We start from the raw sequence: 17,660 nt of genomic DNA, 5'->3' as shown, positions 1-17,660 counted from the left end.
ATTTACTTAATCTTTACTCTGTGGATACTGCTGAAAACTGTGAATTTCCTTCGGGATGAATAAAGTATCTATCTATCTATCTATCTATCTATCTATCTATCTATCTATCTATTCTCAGGTATTAACTGACAATATGAAGAAACTGGAAAAATGGCAGTGGAGTCTGGTTAACTTGGTAAAGGTCACTGTGAGAAATGAAATCTAAAACACTGGAGAGCCCCCAACAGCACCAATATACAAGGAACCTTATTAGGGTATAATGGCATTGTGTGTCTTATATCAGATGACATCAAGTCTTGTGGTTAGAGACACCATCCAGTAGCCAGAGTGTCTCTCCAAGGGCACTCGTCATGCCTGCCCATGACCCATGACCCCTATGATGAAATGCAAATATGGCACAGAATGACACATAAGGAAGCAACTTTATCATTGTGCCCTACGAAGTGGCTGCTGAGAGCTCAAAATTCCTTCATTAAAAAGTCTCAAATCTGTTTGTTGGCTTTAGGAAAGTGCTGTTACATTTTCACTGGACTGTCTTTGACCATAGGACACATTTAGAAATTCTTCAGTTAAGTTGCTCCACACACCTGTCTGTCACTGTGGTTTAAGAGAGAGGGAAAGGGAGAGGGAGGGAGCGGCAGGGTAGACAATACTAATAAAGGTGTTGTCCATATATTGTGAGACAGGTGCGCATTATTTTGGAAAATGGTTTGAGGGGATGTCGAGGTTGCTGTGAATTTTTCCAGTGACTGCAGCAGGGTGACACTGCCTCAGTATGTTAGGGCCTGTCATGACTTCTCTCCCTCTGAAACCGACAACCTCATTTTCCCCACTTCTATCCATCGACCACATCCTACGCCTCAGCAGGAACTGAAGGAGAGACAAGACAGTATAAATACCAAGGTGGAAGTATTACATTACTTTCACTGTGACTGTGGCATTATACTTTGCTTCATTCAGAATCAGAAACCGGTGAGATCATAAAATGTATCTGTTTCAAACTTGCACAAGCAATGATCACTAACTGTAACATTAAATGCACAAATCTGTGCATTAGTTTCTTTAATATAAGCAAAAAACCCCAATCCATCCATCTAGTTACAGTATTTTAGGCTTGCATTAACCTGGTTGTTGTTTAGCCCGCTCACTAGCTTTGCAATGTGTCTCATGAAAGTCTGTGGTGGCATATGTGCATTTCCTTATTTTAACCCCTGAAAAAATTCCACTTAGATAACTTCAGAGTCACAATGAAGAAATTGCAGTATCTATGCAACTCTGGCACAGCTTGTTACCACAACAGAATGCAGGCTGGGGAGTTCTGAAAACCACAGATGTGCCTGGTTCAGTAAAAGGTGAGACATTGGTATTAATGAACAACCCTTCCAATGTCCTGCAGATATATTATAATTTTGTGTGTAAGACATTCAAATCTTACTTTCACACACCTTTGTTGTGAGTAAAAGTTCAGAAAAGTGTAGTGCCCTCTCCAGCCTCAGTGTTGTTTGCTTGCACATCTAGTATTTATTTCACTTTTGGAAGCGTGCACGTCTTCCTTCTCAGGTTATCTTGCCAGGGGTGATGACGGGCGTGGCACCGCCGCATTTCTGACTGTGAGCCGCGATGGTGAGCCCAGTGATCTTGGCTAGAAAGCAGAGAATCCTCTCGACATGTTTCCGACTGTAATTGTTGCATGTTTCCCTGCCAGGAAAAACAGGAGATGCACAAAGCGAAAGTGTCAATGTGATGCTAAATTTATCTGTGTGTTTCTTTTTAAATTAAGAGGGTTACCTCTTTATATTCTGCACTTCTGAATGAAATGTATGTCTGTGTGTGTTTACATGTATATTTTGTATGCATGTAGTATATCTCATTATCGTCTTCTCATTATCTTTAGTTCTATTTCTTCAAGCTTTTTTATTGAGTTAATGCTCAGATAATCAAAAAGCCTTAATTGTATTTTTGTCTTGCTATATAACGCTCTCTGTGGAGACCTGGCAAATTTAAGAGGCCTTGTCCTTTTCTTTCTTTAACAGTGCTTGGTTGCCGCACACCAGAAAGCAATATTCATTATTACTGGAAAGAATTTTGAATGAGTCACTCGCAGAGACGAGGGCAAGAAAGCGAGGCAGAAAATGGCCAGAGGGTATGCCAGGCGCCGGGAAACCCAACACGCCTGTTCTGCCCATTACCGACAACATTTTAGGTGTTTATCTGGTGCGCTTATCCAGAGCAGACCACACTAATGATGAACACGTCAGTTGTGACTGGAATCAAACCTGTGACGTTCAGGTCACTGGACTGGCTATAAGGTCACCCTGACCCTTCAAAATAGCCACTCCAGTCCCTAAGTCAACCCAAAGTTTGCACGAGCCTCAATGTGAACAAATACACTGGCAAGCCACATACCTGTACATACACATCAAAATGTACACAAACAGAATCACAGCCAAGTTCACATAAACAGACAACCTCATATAAACACGGTCATGGCAGAAGATAAATACAGTAAAGCACACATGTGCACGTGCTGACTCTGAAACATACACAAACAATAACACATGCCGTCACTGAAGCTCTGACTTCATGCTGTAGAGGGTGTAACAGGCTGTTTTTCCCTTATTTATATCTGCATTTATGTCATTTGTGGCTCTGTAAGCCACTTTGTGACAAGCCTGCTCTGTTACATGTGTCTTATTGATTCATTTGAATTGAGATGCCCATTTACCTGGGTGTCACTGGAAAAATTTGGTTGTGATTTCTGTTCTGTTCTGTTCTGTTCTATTCTATTGTTTTATTTTTAACCCAGTCCTTTGAAATTACTGTATGATGGAATCTAAGATTAAGTCAGAACTTTTCAATAATTCAGTTCTGGAATGCAAACTCTCCTCCAGAGAGGGAGAGTTGACGCAGCTAGGAGGGGTTCCTCTTTGTGTGCACACACATGCACACAATCACAAAGGCAAACACACATGCACACACAAACACATCCACACACATGCATCCACACACACATGCAGACACACAGATGCACGCACACAGACGTTAATACAGACACTTTTCCCTTTGCTCTCTTTAATCAAGGTGATGGGTGTCTGTGGGAGCGGAGGTGATGGGGAGGGGGGGTATGGGGTGCAGAGATATGAGGTGCTTTGGGTGGAACAGGACGTCCCTGATCGCTGCGGGTGCGCAGATATGATTGTTCCCCCTTGGAAACTCTTGGACAAAATACGCAATTGTTCCTCATTAAGTCAGAGGAAATATTCCACTTGTTAGGACACTGGTCCTCCAGGGAATGCCGGCCAGGAGGTCCTGGAATGTGGTTGTTTGGTGAATTCATTAAATATTAACCGGCCGGATCGAGAGGCATGCAGGCCGCAGGAAGGTCAGCTGATGACGGCTGTTATGGACACTTGGCAGTGTTTACCTCCTAAAACAAACACATACACATCGACTGCCAACACACATAAATGCACATACATAAAAGGCACATGCATATACAGTTAATACCATAAGGGTGCCAACAGTCAAGCAGGTGTGCAGTATACTCTCTTAAAAGATTTTCTGTAAAACACAAGCAAATGCATGCTTAGATAACAAAATTCACTTGCCACTTTCATTAGTTTGCATTAACATTTACAAGCAAACACACACACATACATTGTACACACACAAAGGCGGACACACGTCCATGCATGTGGTATGTGTATGTTTATGGATACAGATGAATGCCACAGGAACTCTAGCCAAGCAGGTGCATAAATGCATTAATTTATTTTATATTTGAATGAATGCATGTAGACATGCTTGGATTCCAGAATTCACCAGCTGCTTTCAGTTTTTTGTGATTCTTTTCAAAAAACAGCTTCCAGGGAGGGGCTCAAAACAGAGACCTTTGCTTTTCCAAGTCACGGTTCTGCCAGCTGTGCCACGGGGCCAGATGTTCAGCTTCATCGCCCCACAAAGCCAAAGCACAAATTAAGAATACAGGCAATTATCTAGAGCTGGAGCTCGTCAACTATCGCACGTGATCTCAACCTTACCTTGTTATGGTTGAATTTACACTATTTTTTTAAACATTTAGTTTAATATAGTAAAAAAAAAAAAAAATGAGAAAAATACTGAGAATACCAAACACTCTTTTTTGCTCTTCGTAAGGAAAAAACAGCCCAAAATATTGTCCAATATTTCCCTTACAAAGACTGCATTTGCATCATTTGAATAGCTAGCAGTAGAGACTGAAGTATAAAGCACCAAAAAAAGAAGAAATCTGGTGCATGCCCAAAAAAGCAATGTAGACTATGTGCCAACACACAACACTTTGATGATGAGGTCTACTGCCACTGTGGAGAAAAGTCTTTTGTGACTCCAGAACAGTCTTTACTTCAGTGAGCAACTGAGGAATAAAGTCAGTCATGCAAAGACAGTGAGCGGTTTTTTCGTGGCATTTTACATGACATTGTTGGGATGCTACAGCGCAGTCAGACAGCACCCTAGAGTGAGAGGGGAGCTGACAGACGGGGCAGAGATGGATGAGGTGTGAATGCCTGCTAAAGCCCTGGGTCCAGTGGGGCCAACGGACCGCTGCACTGACAAGTAGACTGGATAAACGCTGTGGGCTGCACCCTCGGCACAACTGTCTCACTTCACATCAGATGACTGGATGAAGGGTTGAAGTTGAAGAATGCATCTGTTTGTGTGTGCATGTGTGAACTACTCATGGAATTCAAAAGGGATTTTTTTTAAATTGTAGAATCAGATCTTCAAAGGCCAAACATGCAACTGTAGGGAGACACATCACTCCTCATTATAAAATGTCAACATTTAAAAAATTGCACAAGGCTGTCACTTTTTTTTAAGAAGCATCTAAATCATGTGAATGTGTATGTATGTATGTATGTATGTAATTTGTGATAAATGTTTGCCAATGCTACTGTATTGTGCACAGAAGAAAAGAAGGCAGCAGGTCAACCAGGGAGCTAGAGAGGGGAGATCACATTCAAATCAACTCATATTTAATTCCGTCTATTTGTCATCGCCACAAATGTGTCACTGGATTGAGCAGAAGCTTATCGTGTTACCACACTGGTGACACTCAATCTGTGATGCAAACCAAACAATGTTGTCTATTGCGCTCACTCTCTCTCACACTCATGCACAAACACACACATACACACACATACTCACACTTTCATCAACACAACCCTGTCCAACCTTCCCACCTCACCCCCAGGCTACCTAGCCAGGCCTCCCCGCCCTTGAATGCTAGTTTGTCAGAAAAGGCCTGTGTGTGTTAATCCAGGAGGATTGTGGTGTTACATTGTCTGCTGCGCTGGAGGCCAGGGATCGCCCTGATCGCCCTTCATCCCTCTGTTCTCTGTGTTGTGTTTCTGCTTTGCTGTCGCTCGCTGTCCTGGCCTACATTTGTCTTTGCGCTTTATTTCCAAACCCCGGTGTCCAAACAAAAGAGGCTGTTGTTTACATGTTGCCCCTGCAACACACAGGATGCTGGACCTGCCACATCAACAAATGAGATGCAAAGCGCAGGTTAGAAATACGAACATATGGAGTCACAGCTGCTCCGGAGAAAGAAATAATCCCATTGGTTTACTTAAACTTTAATGGGTGGGGCCAAAGAAAAAGCAGGACTGTTGCCCAGTGAAAAGGGCAGCGGGTAGCCAACAATGAAGCCAGGTGTTCTTACTAACTGAAAAACACCATTTAGCCTTTACAAGTCATGCAGACTAGCTTTATCTAGACGATGTTCCAAACTGAAATTAGCCATGTTCTAAGAAAACTGCTTAGGCAGCATGTTGACCAGAAGCCATGTCCAGGATCTCATAAAAAAATAATTAAAGTAAACATAAAGTCATCACCATTTCTATTTTTGTTTATGTATTTTCCACAGTTGGCTCTTTACCTGCTTCCAGGAGATATTGAGGTTTAACACAACTAGTTTTTTCAACCTTTCCACAGCAGCTGCCTGCAAGAAAAGCTTTTGTAACTGAAACAACAATGCATATGTGCAGAAACATGTAAATACATGAGCAAAATGTGAGTCTCTCTCTCTCTCTCTCTCTCTCTCTCTCTCTCTGTGTGTGTGTATGTGTCACACACACACACACACACACACACACACACACAGACCTGGAGAATCATGTCTCTCATTAATACATCACTGAATATTTGGAATTTCACTTAAAGACACATTTTTCTCGCACACACTCAAACACACTACATGCACACACATACAAGTGAATACATGCAGACACACACAAATACACACACTTACACATACTTAAAGGATCATGACACCATCACATATGTAATGTAACTTGAATGTTCACACACACATGTGCTGCTGTGGGGGGGTGGGGTCAGGTGAAACCACTGGTCTAAGCAACTGATTTGGGTGTGTGCAAAACAATGGCAACATTAGGAAAATGGCTTCCTGTTGTGGTTCGGGGTTCAGACATCTGACAGCCTGCAGTGATTAAAACAATGTCGGCTGGTGTGTTCAGAGAATGAAACAGCCGGGGGTTGATTGAATAGAAACCAATTTATCCACACACACAGAGAAGAAAATGTGTGGTAAATCAGCTCAAAGGTAGAACAGAGTGTTCAGCTGTTGTCTGGTACTACTATAAGACCACAAATAACCAGGCTACTTTTCTGAAGAAAGATGCAAAGTTGTGAACAAAACAATAGTGATGCATTTCATTCCAAACACTATGCCCACTATGTCCATTTGAGGGTTAAAAACAAAAATCTCCCTGTTTTCTTTTGCACAAAATATCAGAATTACAGATGTTTAAATTACAAAATGTTACTATTTTGTGGACAAAGGTTGCAGATAACTTGTAACTCAAATAATAATCAACAGTAAATCATTTTGTCAGAGAGGATTTATTATTTATGTTTCAGCAAACAGAAATTTCATTTTGGTCCAAAATGCTTTGTTGTACAAGCAGCTATTAGGAGAAAAAAAATGAGGGAAAAAGGGAGGCACCCTCGTCCCCGTCCTGTTCAACAGAACAAAAATAGGTTAACACAGGACTGGGTTGTTGTAAAATTCAACTTCAAAGTCAGCCATCAAATTGAAGCCAAGTGACCAATTTTATTCTTTCCTGAAGAATCTAAAAATAAAACTGAAAAATGAAACTGATAATTTTGAGCTAATTTCCAAACCTAAGTAAGAAAATGGTTGCATTATAGATAAGATTTAAGATGGAGTGAGGGTTTTAATAACTTTGATGTCAGTGCAATGATTAACAGTTGCCCCCCTCATCTGGAGCTGAATTATGCTGTAAAGCTTTCAGAATTTTGAATACTAATGACCATTAACTGCAGAGGAGGCAAATCACTGTGTTATTTACTCCATCAGGTCTTTGACCTAACAGGTCTGTTATCCTACAGCCCATCAAGATGTTCAGAAATACTGAATAATGCACTGACAGCTGGTGGGAGGACATGGGAGGACGTGGGAAGACAATAAACTCTGCCATAAACTTTTAAACATTAAATATAAATTTAACATAGCCTATTTATGTTGCATTTGACAAGATAAGCCTGAAAATTGTCTAACAGCAAATAGATACATCTTGTCTCTTGTCTCATACTTGTCTCATTGCAAAACTCTTATGAAAAGTCTGTGCTACTCCTGCAGTATTCCCTCTGGGACTGTCTGTGTGTCTGCTGTACTCAATAGAGAGTTTATAATGACTTTATCACACATTGTTTTCTTCTTTCTTTCTTTCTTTTTTTAACCCTCCTATTATGTTTGGGGTCAATTTGACCCCATTCATTTTTTAACGTCTCTAAATAAATGCTTAACATCATTTTTTTTGCTTCATATTTTATGACTTTTCCTAATTTAATGGATACTACCGGGTAAACATGAAATTCACACAATGATATGTTTACAGTGTCCTGTACGCATTTTGTACGCATCGGTGGTATTTGGGGTCAATTTGACCCCAGGCTGTTTTAGCTGTAAAAACACCGTTTTACACACATTTTTGGGGTTTTTTTTTGGATGATATTGAGGTCACTATAACATGCAATTTGATAATCTTCAAAAAACTTTCCTCTGCTTTAGGGCCCTAAGCTAACATAACCATACCTGAAGTAGTATGGGAACCACTCATATGGGTGATATGGGGGGAGATATTGGGGAGGGGAAAACATAATACCTACAAGAACTTTGATATTTCCCGCGCTGTGAGGGTGGGGAAATATGGTTCCCACAAGGACATTGATAGTTCCCACCACATGGGGCAGGAGCAAACATAAATGCTTGCACAGCAGCCTTCTAAATCATTTCTCTTGTTGCTCTGTGTACTCTCACTTTATGCTCTCTCTTAGCTGAATATGAACGCGAAGCAAAGGTTTTCTGCCAGTGAGGTTTTGTCAAAGCTCTTTGACAGTGAAAGTGACACAGAGGAGAATGTGTCTGAGACAGAGGATCATGTTGAGGAGGACCCTGGTTATGAGGCATCCTCTGATGAGAATGAAACCCTCAGTTCTGACCCTCCTGTTGTCTCTCAACCACCAGCAGACACGTTACCTTCCAAAAATGGAGAGGTATCATGGTCCCTCTCCCCACATGAACAACAGGGTAGACTCAGTGCTGCTAATGTCATCAAAATGGTTCCAGGCCCCAGCAGATACGCTGTCAGCCATGTTCAAGACATAAAATCAGCATTTGAGCCCTTTGTAACACCATCAGTCAGAAAGGATATACTTGTGATGACAAACTTAGAGGGGAGGTATGTGTATGGGGACAGCTGGAAAGACTTGGATGTGACCCATTTGCAGGCCTACATTGGGTTACTCACTCAGAAGTTGTGTTTCTTTTTCCTGGGGTCAAATTGACCCCGAACATAAGACATGTTACTATCCTTGATAATAGAAATAGTTTTTCTTTCCAAATATTATAGATAACAAAAATCTGTTCTTAGAAATAATATAAAACCATTAAAACACCAAAAATATATTTATTTCCAATTTTAGGTCAATCAGTGAGATTTTATGGTGATTTGCATATTTTTCCATAGTCGCGTAATAGGAAAACTGGATGTATAGGTGGGGGTGGGGGGGAGTTATGTTTTATTTAAAGGACTATTTAGGTAGTCAACAAAGAAACCTAAAGTACCTGACACAAAATTTTTGGTAACAATTTTAATTATAATAATTTTGTTGAGGTTTAAACTGCTGGGGTCAAATTGACCCCAAACATAAGGGATGTTAGTCAAATTTGAACATAACAGGAGGGTTAAATCTCATCTGGTGTCACTACAATATTGTGATAGTCTTGCTGTGGGAAATAGTTGTGTATCCTTAATTACATTATATGTGTATTATAGTGTTGTTGTTCACCACTAGTTAGTGATGAATTATTCATTAGTTTGAAAAGTGGATCATCTCCTGGTGAGTCAGTGTCAAGTTACTTCTGTTTTCTTTGATTGAAGGAGAGATAATTCATAAAACAAGCTGATGGAGTATTCGGCTGCAATAAAAACCTGCCTCAGACACAGGACTGAAAACCACTGAGCTATCAATTCCACTATAACCGGGGCTGACCAAATCTTTGCCATGGCAGAAAAGTACGCGGCACAGGGTGGGGTGGGGTGGGGTAGGGTGGGGGGGTAGTGAAATGAGCTGGTGTTGTGTTTGGATCGGCCGAAACCCTGCATATGGCACAGGATTGGAGATCACCGCAGGACAATAATGTCTGTCAGCGCTTTAAACGGCCCGGGGAAGTGAATTCGTGCTTGTTGTTGTGTCTCCTCTGCCCCACGCTGCGCTGTTTCCCAAACGGGGCGGGGTGCAGTTGAGCCCGGCGCACAGCGCTGCAGAGCGCACCGTCACCGGCAGCTCTCTCAGCTCTGTCTGTCCGTCTGCCAGGACAAAATGGGTCTCGAAAAGGAGAAGTCGGACACTAGTATAATTATGGGCGAGGATGAGTTCAACAGGTCGATAGAGCCCATTCTGTCGAAGAAAGGGAAGATCTACACAGAGCCCCCGGACCGGGATCCAAATGACATCAACGCGCACTTGAAGGTAAGCCTTTGCACTGTGCGTAATGGATTTTTGAAACTGAAACGACGGTGTAGTAGCTGTGCAATTGAATACTTTAAGCATTTACACCCACAGCGACTGCAAGCTTCATCTAAAAGCTCGATAATCGATGCGTGGTGCACTGTGGCAACCTGGAAACCACAGCCTGCCCCGTGCGTTTTTATGTGCCTCCGGTCAATCCATCATCTCCTCATACACACACCCCCTGCCAGAGTTAATTTCTGTTTGTCACGGGCATCGTCCCTGGTGTGTGTGTCTATGTGATCCAACAGGTTGGCTTTGAGGATGTCATCGCAGAGCCCATCTCGACACACAGCTTCGACAAAGTGTGGATAGGAAGCCACGCCGTGTTTGAGCTGGTGAAATACGTCTTCTACCGCCTTCTCACCACGCTGCTGGCCGTGCCAATGGCCTTCATCCTAGGGCTGGTCTTCGGGGTGCTCAGCTGCATTCATATCTGGTATGGAGAAGTTTCTCTGAACCTGAGTGTTGAAGCCCCTGAACACAGTGTGGTGTTGTTTCAGCAGTGCTCGGCTCGGTGCCACATGTTCCCCTTATGAGAGACAACTGTAGTATTCCTTTTTTTTTTTTTTTTTTTTTTTTTTAATATAGCACATTAGGAAAATAAATCCTTATCGAGATGCTATAGGAAATAGTGATGCCATAGGAGATCAAAATGTATGGTCATTATAAACCTTATTCTTAGAAGTACAAACACATTAAAAGTCCCTACAAGAGTATTACAGGAATATTACAGTGAAAGCAGATGATATAAAATTCTATAAAAGTATCAGGTAAGTTTAAACTACCTGATCTTGGAATATGACAGGAAAATGAAGTGACTTTCATTAGGAGCCACTGCCTTCTTGGCAGCATATTTGCTCTAGCTCTTCAGGCAAACATTGACTTAAGTTATTTATACACTTTACGTCACTTATGCAACATTTGAAAGCTCATTGTTTTACTGTTGGTATTTTTACATTTGTTTGGATAATTATGTCATGACTTACCAACATGAGGGCCAGGTGCTTCCAGGTTTGCAGAGAAATCGCCCAATGCACGGCCCAAAGAGTCACGTTATTAACACTTGACGAAACAACACAGGATTTATGTTCAGAAGTGAGCGCTGCGTGGAAAGTTGGAAGGAATGTGGGGTTCCAGGAGCAGTGTAAAAAAAGGCCCATACTCTAACCTTTGCCAGATAGTTGGCATTCAAGCAGGACTTGCAGTAATACAGGCCTATTTTCAGACTGGAGTGGGACATTCTTCAGATACAGATAGTGTGCAGCTAAGGCACTGCCGAGCTACTTTCGCATGACCTGTAGCCCTACTGCTGCTGCTGCTGCTGCAAGGCGAAATCTCAGCCTCACAATGATTAGTTCAACCACATTGTTTGGATGAGGAAGTCTCCTGTAAGTACTCATCAATAGAAGACTCAGTGGTTTTGTATTGGAACTGAGCCTTTAGCTGGTCAATACATCTGGAATGTGAGGAAGGGAGATGACGCAGAGGGGTGTTGCTTCAAAGGAGCGCGGAACTTTCTGAACACAGGCACCTCAATGGACCTGCTTATTTTATGTGATACATTGTAACAAAGGCTGAAAAAGTAATAGGAATACAAAAATACTGTGCCTTTTCATAGAACATTTCAAAAAAGACATACAAATGGCTTTACAGACAATGAGACAATAACAAATACTGAGCTTAATGATAAACAAACAAGGCATGAATTGCCAATAGGGTCATTGGAGAATAATGCAACAAATCCAAGAATTAAATGTGTCACAGATAATATTAAAGTCTTGTCTTAAATGTTTTAAGAAGAAGATTAGGAGACTTGTCTTCAAATACCTAAAGGCTAACCTAACGTAGCAGAAAAAGCTGAACCATCAAACTCAATATAACATGTTCACATTTACCTTTTATACATTTACTGACAGACTGATTGAGACAGGTATAATCAGTGATCAGAAGAGTAAGCAAAAATTCACAAATTCACCAAAAAGCCAGAGTCACAGAAGCCTGACAACAGAAGCAACAAGCATTCATTCAGTGTTCCTGAAAGGATCTTGTTCGATAATGAAGACCTACCTAATAAATAAGAGACTCTGATAGCACACATACTCTACCTTCCATGGAACCACAGAAGGTTAGCCTCATAGTAAAAGTTTGAGGCTCACTTTCTGCAACAGACAGTGTGTCCAGCAACAGCTATGAGTCATGTCAAAGTGTCTTTTAGTAAAACGCTAAACACCTAGCTGCTCACAAATGAAAAGTTTGTCTGGATAAAAGCGTCGGCAAAATTAGGATGTTTTGTATCCGCATGCCTTAAAGGTTTATATGAATACAACCGCCTTGTTTCAAACTTTAAAACTGTTGAGTTGTAGAGGACGTGGCACCCAGGGCGGCTGGACGGCAGGGTGGTTACAGAAGCAAGCTTGTGACTGGAGGCGTTGTCAGTTTGAGTTACCACACCAGAGGTCGGCTACAGCTAGGGACTTAGCGGTCAAGTGCTCCGTGTCCTGCAGTACTGGACAGCTCCCCGACTCTGCATCCGCCCCCGCAAGCCTGTCCATGTCAGTAAGAACGTTTCTTAAGGTGCATTCACATCAAACATGTTTGTAGAGGTTCATTCCAACGTCGGAGCATTCACTCCTTTTGCCAGCACTTCCTCAAGCCTGAAAATCCTTGCAAACAAACTGAATTGAGAGCAAACTGCAGTCCGCACGGACACGCAAATTCTGCAGTTACTTCCAGTAAAGGGAAATCACAGCATGCAGCACGGACAAGTTCATCAGTGTTTGATCCATGTGACCTTAGTTTACAAGACCTGCTTTGCTTGTAATTGGGCGATGTGAACCCAAACAAACTAAATGCAAAAATGCAATAAAGTAAACGTTTCCACTCTTGTTTTAGACCAAAGAAAACCACAGGAGGAATGACCGAACCCTTCGTCAATGGACTCCTGCTGCTTTGCTTTCAGTTAACACGGTGTGCTTGTTTTCTTCTTCTTCTTCTTCTTACATGACCTTTGACCTTGTTGTTGCAGGTTGGTGATGCCTGTGATCCAGAGCTTTATGATGGCCTTGCCCTCTATCCAGGTTGTATGGAGGAGTGTGACGGACATGTTCATAGCTCCGCTCTTCCACAGCATGGGCAAGTGTCTGTCCTCCATTCATGTTGAAAACACACAGAAGTAATGCAAACTCCATGAGGACAAAGAAGCATGGGAGAGAATGGAGTTGAAAAAAGGGTCGAATGATGCTTGCAGTGGAATGCATTAGCTCTTTGTAAAGTAATGGATAGAATGAGCAAAGTGGTTACAAGGATAAATTGAGATGCCATTATGTTGTGAATTCTCTTCGCCAAAACCTAATGACAAGGCATGCAGAGCTGCTCGTGATCATCAGAACATAACTGTAGGAATGTAATTGGCCGAAGTAAACATTTGTAATATTTTGGGACTTTATCAAGAGCTTGTGTGCACCACCCAAAATGGACTTATTTTACTGTTTGTGACCAAAAAAAAAAAAAAAAAATTCTTGTCATTCCATTATTTTGTGGCTGATGTGGAATCAGTTGGAGAAGTGCAACAGGGTTTTTACTGTTAAGGCCATACCCACTGAGAGGTGGACATGTAATAGTTCTGCTTTTTTATATGTTGTAAATATTGCAAAGCAATCCGCTAGAGGTTTAATGTGAACACTAGATTCAATGTGGATAGTTTTCTAAAGAGTAATATGGATACTAGATGCTAAGATGCAGCTTGCTGCACACTTTGCAGGCTTATTATTTTATGATATGATCATCTCTTTGCTGTATTGATCACAGCGTATTGGTAATACTGTTGGGCATTTGCATTTGAGTTAACTTCTATAAAAAGTTACTTGAACAAGTCATTGATGTCAAAGATGATGCTGGATTTTGCCCAAGCAGTGCCCCTCTAATTTATTGTTTATTTATGACAGCGAGGACAATATTTGGCAAAAAAGTTAAATTTGGCTATATCTAATTAAGAGACGCTCACTTGAGTCGATACAGTGTGATGAATTCCTGTCATGTTGTGTTTGGTTCAAGCTTTGGTTGAACTGAAAGTCAGGTACATTTTTATGCAATTCTCCTATTGGTGAGCCATCGCATAGCGGTGGGCAACCATGTGCCACGGAGAGGCTGCAGGTTTTCATTCTAACCAAAAACTCCAGCAGCTGATTTCACTAATCAGTTCCTCCTCTCTGCTTGAAAGTGTGGTAATCAGTGAAATCACCTGGTGGAGTTTTTGGTTGGGATGAAAACCTGCAGCCTCTTGGCTCTCCATGGCACGTGGTTGCCTACCCCTGCCACAGCACTACCAGTTAATGCTGGTTTGGTTTACTTCTAAACCAAGTCCACCGAGGGAATCAGACAATTTGCCCTCTTAAAGCTTTGACATAGCTAATACATTTCTTACAAGCTTAAGCAAAATTTAGCATCTTTTGTGAGAGCTGAGTGTCAGGTACTTACACTGTTTTATTTGTTGTGATGCTATTTAAGCTTTTCCTAAGCCCATCAATACTGTCAGTGTAACTGCAAACAAACCACTGATTAACACTGCCAAGGTGGTTCTAAAACTATGTATCTCTGTTTCATTTATATAATATGTGAAGCTTATGATGGCACACAGTAGCAGTCAGACAACAGATTTACATTGCACAATTCCTATTTGCAACCAGACATAGTGCTGCAAGCCAGCATGCTGTGCCTTTAAAGCAAAACAAGAGACAGACAGACAGTGCCACACATTTGCCATCTGATAAAACAGAAGTCACATACAATATGACGCAGTGTTTTGTTTCCTGCTGACAACTGAGGCTCTGTCGAGGCTTTCTAATCCTTTCACTGACGCTAGACTGCTGACAAGCTGCCAGCCAATATACCTGGAGTTGATTTTTCAGCTTGGAGAGGAAATACAAGGTAGGGCTGTGCAACAGCAGAACACATAGCTGTGTGGCTCAGGCTTTTTCTCTGTTTTTTTCCTTCTACAATAATATGTAGCGATAGATGTATATTATCATTAGATTATTATTATATATAAAATATTATATATTAAAGTTATATATACACTTAGGGTGAAGAAATCAAAACTTGATGTTTGTCATTGAATATAATGGATTCTCTGCTGTGCACGGCTTTTTCAGCCAGTGCTACCGATTAAAAAGCACCAACATTTGTTTCAGTTTTGTACTTTCAATCATTTTGTAGATGCTGACAACTCATTTTGCAACAACTTTACAAACCCAATGTGCTGTTCTTGATCAAAATAAAGATAATTTTCCCTCAAAAATTTTATTTGTGAGTGTGACTGCTTCCTTGTGTCAGGGGAGATGAGCCAGGTTTTGGATATGTAGCCGAGTGCCAGAGTGGCCTTGTAAATCATCATGACTGAATTGACATTGCATAAGACACTTTCCTGTACGAAGAGGAGCTGTGGGTCTATGGAACATGACCTGGGGCTTCGCCGCTAGACCTACAGGTCGGCACAGCATTTCTACCTGTCACACATTTCATTCGTCTCTCTGTTCAGAATATTCCCTCAACCAGGGTGTTGGAGTGTATTTCTGTGTGCTGTTGAGCAGAAGTGGAAGTAACTTATTACATTTCTTAATGTTACTGTAATTAAGTAGATTGTTTACAGTCAGTAATTTTACTTTACCTTTGGTACATTTTTGGTTGAGTCGCATCCTTCATTACATTTTAAATCAGATTCATCACTGAGAACAAATGATCAGTGACATATTGTGGAACCTTTCACAATAAAAGGTCAGTCAGCAAAGGTGATCAGGTTAGTCTTTGTTCTTTGTCGAATCTGTTTCAACTTTGTTGGTTCTACTTTTTGTCATTTCCAAATTTCCAATAAATGAATTAAATGGAAGTGAGGACCATTTAGACTCAACTGGAAAAAAATGTGGAGCAAATGTAGGAAAACGTGGAAAAATATCAGTGAGTTGGCCTGACGATGAGAACCATGTAGACTCAGCTATCATATTACCTGCTTATTCCATATCTGTAGTTTTGTGTAATGCACCTTTAAAAGACTGTAATGTGAACCTTGTACTCTCATTCTTTTAAAAACTGCATGGAAAAGATGTGACATCTGACACAGTTACTCTTCCCAAAAAGTGACTCAGTCACTTCTACTCCCGGTACATTTTAAATGAGCTACTTTTTAATTTCAGCTCAGTAGATTTTGAAGCAAAACTGAAGTAAAATATCAGCAAAGTAACTGTACTTGAGTAGCAATTTCTAGCACTCTTTCCACCACTGCTATTGATTTTATATCTGACCTCTGACCTTCCTGTGTAGTGACAGGTAAATGAATTTGGTGAATTTCACTCCAGGAATCAAAGAACAATCGTTATGAGAACAATAAAATAATAACAACAACATCAACAATAATACAAAAAAAAAAAACAAAAAAACAAAAAAACAAAAACACTTACTGTAACTGTCCATACAACCATTAGTATTGCTAATATTTATATATTATTGCAGCTAGCACTGCTGCTACAAATACACCATTTGTGTATGCTACTAGTGGTTACAGATTCAAGGTTTCCCCTCCTAGGAGACGCACTTTTCTGACTTGGATCAGTTGTGTCCATTCAAACAGAACTGGCATTAGTCTCATTCCATTCTGTGCATTGGAGATGACCGTCTATCTACATAGTTAATACACACTGCCTGTGCAAAAGCATAACACCTGCTCTTATTTTGTTTTGTGCAGTGTCTGATTTGGCCTGAGGTCTATTTGAAGTTTTCATTTCTTTTAGGAAAACACTGTTTATCTAGTGTTTACTGTCTTATCTCCAAAGCAGAGTCTGTAAAAGTGTCATCATCTCATCAGCTAAGGATATGATCCTTACTGCCTTTCAAAGGGTGAATTTATTGTAATCAGATGGTTTTATTGCTTGTGATTGCAATTACCTGCTAAAACAAGCATCTTTGCCCTCTGCCAAGGTCGATGAGGTTGTTTCACATTTGGGTTTTCACTGTGATTGGCCAGCTGCTAAGGTAGCGTCTTCCCACCCACAAACACCTCTGGCACTGACACAGAATCAGCTGAAACCCTTGTTTAAGAACCTGTTCCCACTGTTATGACTGACACATTTACATGCTTTTGGTTGTCTAATCATACACACTTCCCACGAATCCTGTTCTTCCATGGAGACTGTAACTCACTCACTGCAGCAATGTTGCTTGAGTGCAGGTTACAGTAAAAGTCACCTGATGATGGTAACTTGTACAACCTGTGTTTGTTTGTCTTGGTTCTTGACTTCCTAATGAAACAATGCACAGTGTGGTGAATTCTGAACTCAGATAAAGTTTTTTTTTCCTCCAACAAGTAATTACAGTAGAAGCTGTCCATCCTGTAAAAGATGTGTTTCACATATAAATCTGCATATTTTAAGAGATATGTTTCACAGTTCAGAAGCACTGACCCCCCCAGGTTGTGAAACACAGCTGAGGCATATGGGTGATTTCAAACTGCCTTTATGATTTTATTTGGATTTTTGGATTTGTGTTTGGTGCCACACCCATAAGACACT

General features: G+C 40.9%; 1 protein-coding gene across 1 annotated transcript; it reads left to right on the top strand.

The window, feature by feature from the left end:
* The first annotated feature begins 9,806 nt into the window (after positions 1–9,806).
* cav2 (caveolin 2) lies at positions 9,807–13,616 on the top strand. The gene is made up of 3 exons (XM_030054183.1): positions 9,807–10,059; positions 10,350–10,537; positions 13,127–13,616. Exons 1-3 carry the CDS (start codon positions 9,910–9,912, stop codon positions 13,275–13,277), a joined length of 489 nt encoding a protein of 162 aa, XP_029910043.1. The 5' UTR covers positions 9,807–9,909; the 3' UTR covers positions 13,278–13,616.
* The last annotated feature ends 4,044 nt before the right edge of the window (positions 13,617–17,660 follow it).

Source organism: Myripristis murdjan, chromosome 6 (assembly GCF_902150065.1).
Source record: "Myripristis murdjan chromosome 6, fMyrMur1.1, whole genome shotgun sequence".
Taxonomy (NCBI): Eukaryota; Metazoa; Chordata; class Actinopteri; order Holocentriformes; family Holocentridae; genus Myripristis; species Myripristis murdjan.
Note: the sequence above shows the minus strand (reverse complement) of the source record. Positions and strands in the feature narration are given on the sequence as shown.